Below are 8,181 nucleotides of genomic sequence, written 5' to 3'. Positions count from 1 at the left end.
TGAGTAGGACGATGACAAGAGTAACGACGACAAAGAACTTGGCTAACATCATTGGTTAGACGAAAAAGTGAAGAAGAAAAACGACAAAAATCTTGGAAAAGCATGAGACTTTCTGCTTACCGACGTACAACTGTATTTTTATAAATGGATTAAACAAATCATTTGAAACACAACTCCCAGTCCAAATAAACTACACGTTAGTCCGCGATTACTTTGACCATGGGATTATAGCTAGGCATTTCAGATAACAAAGACATTTTTAATTGTGTCTAAAACATCGTTTAGAGTCTTTCTATCAGTATATTAGAGACGTATTTGGCACAAAATTAAAAGTTTAGGTTTCATTAAATGTTTTTAAAATTTAAAGAATTATTATACACCAAATTAAAAAATTTTAAAACTTTTTTATACACTTCTTTTAAATTCAACCACCAAATAAACTAATCCATAAATTAATTAACAAATACTATGTCGCGTTGTATTGCTAATTCAACGCTTAATTGTTCTTCATTTTGACAAGTTCTTTCTTTTTCTTTCTTTTTAGGTACGACTTTGACAAGTTCATATTTCTAGATTATGTAATTCCATTTCTCATTATAAATCCTCTTCTTCTTCTCCATCTTTACGATTCCTTAGAGCAAAAACCAACATGGCATGGCTCGAGATCGTCGATATCGTTCAAGAAACCTACGAAATCATCCTCACGTGGCGAAAAATTTTCACCCAAATTGCTCTTTCATTGATTCTACCTCTTACCTTCATCTTCTTGGCTCACATAGAGATTTCAAATCTTCTCTTTGGCAACTTCTTCCATTACCTATGGTTGCTACACAAAAACGACCACGATCAAGATCTTCAAAAATTCGATGAATTCTCGGATCTCATCACTCCTAAATGGACCTTCTTTTGGCTCTTCAACATCTCGTACATCGTCTTCCTCTTCGTTTTCTCTCTCCTTTCAACCTCCGCCGTGGTTTATACCGTCGCTTGCATACACACCGGTAAGAGCGAAGAAAGATGTTTACTTTCTAACTGGATCATGAAATTTTCGAGATTCTAAATATTTATATGGTTTCTGTATGTTTGGTTTCTAACTTTTTAAAAAATTTAATTTTTTATCAAAAAGTTAGGAAAATTTCTTACTCCATTTCTAAACGCAGGTCGAGAGATCTCTTTCAAGCAAGTCGTTAGCGTCGTGCCCAAGGTTTGGAAGCGACTCATAGTGACATTTTTTTGTGTTTTTGCTTCCTTCTTCGCATACAATCTCCTCGCGATATTTGCTTTTATTTTACTTCTTTTCATTCTCCTAATACAATACGGACCATATGGCAATGTCAATGGTTCAATCTTCGTCGTGTTCTTCGCTATCTACTTCATTGGCTTATTATATTTGAGCGTCACAGTGCAACTTTCAAGCGTCGTCTCGGTTTTAGAAGAGTCGTGTGGATTTAAAGCAATGGCAAAGAGCAAGGCACTATTGAAGGGAAAGATGTTAGTAGCCACAATCATGTTGTTGCTCATCAATGCCTCTTTAGTGATCATTCAACAAGCTTTTTTGAAGCTTGTTGTTCATGGAGTTTGGTTTGGGATGGTGGGGAGGGGTATTTTGGGAATAGTGTGTTTGTTCTTGCTCTTGAGTTTCTTCTTATGGCAGCTTGTGTTGGAGACGGTATTGTATTTTGTCTGCAAAGAACACCACCAAGAGAATATCGACAAGTCGGCGCTGTCCAATCATCTTCAAGTTTATTTGTTGAATGGTTATGTTCCTTTGACGGGTAAAAATGTTGAGCTTGAAAACCTTGAAGTTTGATTTGTTCAAACGTAGGATTGGCTTGTTTTGTTGGGATTGTGTTTATATGTTGTGTTTCTCTTTTGTTTGGTACGAGGAATTAAGGAAAAAGGTTGTACTTTTTTAACATATTTTGTCTATAATAAAACTTGCTTGAAACCTAATAGATGGTTTATTTATATTTTTGGTTCAAGCGCACGTATGATAGTCCGAGCCCACCGTTAGCCGATATTGTCTTCTTTGTACTTTTCGTTCTAGGATTCCCTTCAAGATTTTAAAACGCGTCTATTAAGGAGAGGTTTCGACACTCTTATAAGAAATGTATCGTTCCCTTCTCCAATCGATGGGCCGATGTGGGATCTCACTCTACCACTAGCAGATATTGTCGCTTTTGAACTTTCCCTTTCAAGCTTTTTCTCAAGATTTTAAAACGTGTCTACTTCAAGAGGTTTTCAACTTTTATAAGGAATGTTGAACTTTTCCTTTCGAGCTTTTCTTCAAGTTTTTTTAAAACGTGTCTGCTTGGGAGAGGTTTCCACACTCTTATAAGGAATGTTTCGTTCCCTTCTCCAATTGATGTGCCGATGTGCGATCTCACACCACCGCTAGAAGATATTGTCTTCGAACATTCCCTTCTCCAATCGATGTGCGATCTCACACCACTGCTAGCAGATACTGTCTTCTTTGAACTTTCCCTTTCGAGCTTTTCCATTTTTGAAACGTATCTGCTTGAGAGAGGTTTTCACACCCTTATAAGGAATACTTCGTTCCCTTGTCCAATCGATGTGCCGATGTGGGATCTCACACCACAATTAGTAGATATTGTTCTCTTTGAACATTCCCTTTCGAGCTTTTCCTCAAGATTTTAAAACGTGTCTGCTTGGGAGAGATTTCCACACGCTTGAAAGTTTCATTCCCCTCTCTAACTGAGGTGGGATCTCACAATTCACCTCTTTCGGGGCCCAACGTCCTAGCTAACACTCTTTCCTCTCTCCAATCTATGTGAAATCTCACAATCAACCCATCATAAAAATCTCAATGAAGTCTAGTAAAACAACACTCGATTATAATCGATCACGAATAATACCCCAAGATTTCATCGAAGGCATACACATAGACCATCACCAAGTTAAAAAGAATCCAATTTACAATCTCCACAAACTTTATTTCCACACTACACTTTAGAAACTAAATTACATACATATTTAAGTCATCACCAATCCTCTTCATTATTCAAAAACACCAATAATTAACATTGTGAGCTTCTTGGAAGACCATGTTCTTGATCTGAGAGATCCAATATGTCGATACTCTCTTGATGATATGATTTACATACAAAGTAAAACATGGTCTCCAACACGAGCCTCCACAACAAGAAAACCAAAATCAACAACAGTAATGAAAGGCTCGCCGACACATGAACCATCATATTAACCAAGGACAGCAAATAAGGCATCTTTCTAACAAGATCATCTAACCATAGAACAATCCCAAAACTTGAATAAATCGCCGACACGACGACAACCGCCGACACCATCTTTCCCTTCAAAAGCAACCTACTCTTAGCCATGGCTTGAAACCCACATGACTCTTCCAACGCAGAAACAACCCCAGCCAATTGGAGAATAACGATCAAATACAACAACCCAATTAAGTAAAGAATCAAGAACATAGCTAAATTTGTTCCATCAGCTTTCCCAAATTGCCAAACAATCAAGAACAAACCAAATCCAGCTATGATGTGATATGCCAAGAAAACCAAAACAACACAAAGAAACGTGACTAGAACTCGCTTCCAAACCTTGGCTACGACGCTCATGGCGTCCTTAACGGACAGTTCTCGGCCGGAGTATAAGGCGGCGACGATTTGAGACACGCCTGCGGTGGAGAAGATTGAGTAACCAAAAATGAATATGATGTAGAAGACATTGAAGGGGGAAGAGAAGAGATGTGACATGTTCCCATATTCTTGGAGGTCTCTAAGGAGGTCACTTAAGGTCTCCATGAAGCCTAAGAGGAGGTAGTTTAGAGGGTGGATGAAGCAAAGAGCCGCCATGGCAATGATCTTTCTGTTTTTGTTGATGATTTTGAAGGTTTCTTTGAAGATTTCAAAGGCTCCAAGGAATTGCATGTCTTTGTGCTTCAGATCCATTGGATTATGGATTGATCTTCTTGATTGGTGTTCAAGTGAAGAAGAAGAAGAAGAAGAAGATTTGGGGGAAGGGTTTGAAAAGAAGATAAGGTAAAGTGATGTCTATGTGAGGAAAAGATAAAAGAGATATAAATAAAGCTGTCGGCGTGTGAAGTTTCAACCACTGAATTGGTCATGGAGTGGGGTAGGCTCCATTGTTTGAAAATAATGCTCAAAGGGAAGATTCCAAAAATAAAATAAAATAAAAATCTATCGTAAATACTTATGAGATTTATGTTATTTCTACGACCAAAACAACACAGAAGAATTAATAAAACATAAGTGCTTAGGTTCCTCTATTCAAAAGCTTTCTTCTCTTGAGTTGTTCTTTCGCTTCAGTTATTTGTTTTTGACATATTTCGATCGTGGGCAATTTTCAACACTCTATTTCTGTCGTTGCCTGCGTTTACGTTGATCACAACATCTCTTTCTGATAGGTGATCGTCGTCATCCCCAAGGTTTGTAAGCAACTTGTCGTCACCTTCCTCTGCTCTTGTATTGTAACAAAGCGGAAGCAATATCGATTGTATTCACACACCCACGAACATAAATTAAACAAAGAGACAAAGTATTATGTGGTTAAGAGAGAAGAAATTCTCCTGCGTCTATGGGTAGCAACCAATCTCAATAATCAAAAAGCGTATATCTGGACGCCGCCACCTGCATTTATGTCGATCACGACATCTCTTTCTGACAAGTGATCACCGTCGCACCCAAGGTTTCTAAGCGACATATCGTCACCTTCCTCTGTTTGCTCTTGAGTTGTAACAAAAAAAACATAAGCAATATTGATTGTACTTAGACACCCACGAACAGAAATTAAATAAAGAGACAAAGCTTTACATGGTTAAGAGAAAAAAAATTCTCTTACATCAACGAGTAGCAACCAATCTCAATAATCAAAATATTTACGAAGTGTATATCTCGACGTCGTCGCTCCCAAATTTTGTAAGCGACATGTCGTCACCTTCCTCTCTCTGCTCACTCGCAGACTTCTTAACCTTCAGTGTTTTTTGTGTTGTAACAGAAGCAGAAGCAATATCGATTATAGTTACACACCCACGAACAAAAATTAAACAAAGACACAGATTTACGTGGTTAAGAGACAAGAAATTCTCCTAAATCATCCACGGGTTTGCCACCAATCTCAATAATCAAAATATTTACAAAATGTAATCTCACGCTCTCAGATTATAATGTCTCTCAACAAAGTTTTTCTCAAATTATGTCTAGTCAAATATAAAATGAAAATCAATACTCTCAACCATCCTAAACGACCGTTTATATAATAATTTGATCAAAATAGTTATTTAGAGTTAAAAATCAAAATAAATGAAAATAAACAATAAACGAGTTGACTTGTAAGAGCTTCCTCACTTATTTGCGTGTTCAAACCTGTTTCTCATTATCAATAAATATCATTTATTTCTATATTGAATAATCAACTTTGACTTTTATAGTTAAAGGGCCATATATTTTCGTTTCTTCATCTCAACAATTTTTCTATTATAAATAAAGTCGTGACATAATTGTTAAGTACGGAATCGTTTAGTTAAAATGATGTTATCGAGTTAAATGTTAGTAGTAAATGAACACTAAAATAAATAACATGAAATTCAAATAAAACAAAAGAAAAGAATAAAACAACGACATGATCGAACCTAAATGCTACAAAACTAGATAAAAGTGTGACTGCCCTAACACTGGTTCTATAACTTTCATCGTGACGTCGATATCCGTATAGAGGTGTCTTACCTTTACCTGAAAAATAAGAGTAGCACGGCCGTAACCTCATCCATATAACCAAGGCATAACCTTATGCCACTTTCCCGTTAAGGTTGGATGTGTAGTACTTTTTTACACATAGTCCACGCATGTGAATATGAGCCCACCAAGCAGACTCGCATACCCCTTGAGTCTGGCTCGTCGAGCTAGCTCTCACTAACAGGCTGAATATGCTCCTCAAAGTCCAATTTCACCTCAGATTCATCATCTTTTTACACATTGTCCAAGCATGTGAACATGGCTCCACCAACCAGGCTCGCATACCCCCTTGATCTAGCTCGTCAAGCTAGCACTTGCTAACAAGCTGAATATACTCCTCAAAATCCAATTTCACCTCAGATTCATCATCTTGATGACATCGGTTAAAAGAAAACAACTACAAAGATCAACCACCTTTCCGTCCAATTATTGAGTATAAAAAAATATCTCGATATATTTATTTTATCTCACTTTTTTTTTCTTTTGCCCAATCAATTATATAGAATTGCAAATAAACTTTTCCAAAGAAATATTTCGATAGAATTGCCCAAATCAAGTATAAAAAAATTATCTTCATATATCTATTAAATGTGTAATCTAAACTATATAGAATTGCAAAGAAACTGAGTCATTGACTAGAAAATAAGGAATGTTTTTTTCACTCCATTTTTTCAAGTCTCGTGGTTTTGTATAACCTCAAAATGAAACTCTCAATATTCTATTAGGCATTTCAAAAGTTTGTAACATTCATACTTTTTGACCATAATTAGTCACTATGCAGATGTAACGAAAGATAAATAAATAAATCTAAAAACTTAAAATACATGATGAAACATCGTAAATCTAAATTTTAAGCATCTAGTATAATGGTGAAATCTCATTTGAAGTACTTGAAGCTCTTGCTCCATAAATGAGACTTGATGCTTCTTTAACTTGAAATTGATTGCAACTTGAATTCAACTTTAATAGAACTTGACTTTATCGTGTGGTAATTTGAACAACATTCTTCACAACTTCCTTCAAGTTTATACGGTATAATTGAGATGTCTTGATTCATATCACACTTCAACTTTGATATGTGACAATAATTAACATTTTGAGCTTCTTAATGGAACAAGTTGTTTATCTGAGAGAGCCAACACGTCGATACTCTCCTGATGATATGATTTACATACGAAGTAGAACATCGTCTCCAACACGAGCCTCCACAACAAGAAAACCAAAATCAACAATAGTAACGAAAGGTTCGCCGACACATACATCCATATAACCAAAGATGGCGAAAAAAGCATCATTTTAACATGATACTTTAACCATAGGAGAATCCCAAAACTCGAATAAATCGCCGACACAACGACAACGGCCGACACCATCTTTCCCTTCAAAAGCAACCTACTTTTAGCCATGGCTTTAAACCCACATGACTCTTCCAACGCAGAAACAACCCCAGCCAATTGGAAAATAATGATCAAATACAACAACCCAATTAAGTAAAGAATCAAGAACACACCCAAAATTGTTCCATCAACTTTCCCAAATGGCCAAACAATCAAGAACAAACCAAATCCAGCTATGATATGATATGCCAAGAAAGCCAAAACAACACAAAGAAACGTGACTAGAACTCGCTTCCAAACCTTGACTACGACGCTCATGGTGTCCTTAACGGACGGTTCTCGGCCGGAGTATAAGGCGACGACGGTTTGAGAGACGCCTGCGGTGGACAAGATAGAGCAACCGAAAAGGAATGTGATGCAAAAGACTTGGAAGGGCCAAAAGAGAGACCAATTGTGAGAGAAGAGATGTGACATGTTCCCATATTCATGGAGGTTTCTAAGGAGATCATTTAAGGTCTCCATGAAGCCTGAGAGCATGTAGTTTAGAGGGTGGATGAAGCAAAGAGCCGCCATGGCAAAGATCCTTCTGTTTTTGTTGATGATTTTGAAGGTTTCTTTGAAGATTCCAAAGGCTCCATGGAATTGCATGTCTTTGTGACTCAGATCCATTGGATTTGTGTTCAAGTGAAGAAGAAGAAGAAGAAGAAGAAGAAGAAGACGACGAAGAAGATAAGGTAAAGTGATGTCTTTGTGAAGAACAGATGAAAAGATATAAATAGAGTTGTTGGCGTGTGAAGTTTCAACCATTGAATTGGTCATGGAGTGGGGTAGGCTTCATTTATTGAATCTACTGGCTCAAACGGAAGATTGGACCACTCACCCATTTAGGAGACCTCTCATGTAATTTCGAACCTTTTTATGCGGAAATATTCATTTCAAACTTTATAATAAAATTAACTTTGATCTAAGTATGTACTACAGTCTTATAGTTGCGATGAATCATCCATACAGGAGAGTCTTGCCTTTACATGAAAAGTAAAATATGACATGCCTTGAGTATTTTAATAAATACTCAGGAAGCGCTCGTCGTATCAGGGTTT

The 8,181-nt window shown here is 36.8% G+C and overlaps 2 protein-coding genes across 2 annotated transcripts; one reads left to right on the top strand and one right to left on the bottom strand.

Annotated features, from left to right (window-relative positions):
* The first annotated feature begins 606 nt into the window (after positions 1-606).
* LOC111443240 lies at positions 607-1,934 on the top strand. Its single transcript, XM_023080968.1, has 2 exons — positions 607-1,001; positions 1,161-1,934. The coding sequence occupies exons 1-2, from the start codon at positions 650-652 to the stop codon at positions 1,808-1,810; spliced, it is 1,002 nt and encodes a 333-aa protein (XP_022936736.1). The 5' UTR covers positions 607-649; the 3' UTR covers positions 1,811-1,934.
* A 949-nt stretch (positions 1,935-2,883) lies between these two features.
* Positions 2,884-7,818, bottom strand: LOC111443241. The gene is made up of 2 exons (XM_023080969.1): positions 7,508-7,818; positions 2,884-3,716 (listed from the first exon to the last, which is right to left on the bottom strand). The coding sequence occupies exons 1-2, from the start codon at positions 7,748-7,750 to the stop codon at positions 3,039-3,041; spliced, it is 921 nt and encodes a 306-aa protein (XP_022936737.1). The 5' UTR covers positions 7,751-7,818; the 3' UTR covers positions 2,884-3,038.
* Between the last annotated feature and the right edge of the window lie 363 nt (positions 7,819-8,181).

The sequence above is a fragment of the Cucurbita moschata genome, unplaced genomic scaffold, assembly GCF_002738365.1.
Source record: "Cucurbita moschata cultivar Rifu unplaced genomic scaffold, Cmos_1.0 Cmo_Scf00005, whole genome shotgun sequence".
NCBI lineage: Eukaryota > Viridiplantae > Streptophyta > Magnoliopsida > Cucurbitales > Cucurbitaceae > Cucurbita > Cucurbita moschata.
Note: the sequence above shows the minus strand (reverse complement) of the source record. Positions and strands in the feature narration are given on the sequence as shown.

Bases quoted from the DNA above. Each gene is read 5' to 3' on its own strand.
- LOC111443240 (XM_023080968.1), top strand. From the start codon at position 650: ATGGCATGGCTCGAGATCGTCGATATCGTTCAAGAAACCTACGAAATC. The intron at 1,002-1,160 runs GTAAGAGCGAAG...TTCTAAACGCAG, and splicing joins CGTCGCTTGCATACACACCG to GTCGAGAGATCTCTTTCAAG.
- LOC111443241 (XM_023080969.1), bottom strand. From the start codon at position 7,750: ATGGATCTGAGTCACAAAGACATGCAATTCCATGGAGCCTTTGGAATC. The intron at 3,717-7,507 runs GTCTTTTGCATC...TCCCCCTTCAAT, and splicing joins CTCTCTTTTGGCCCTTCCAA to GTCTTCTACATCATATTCAT.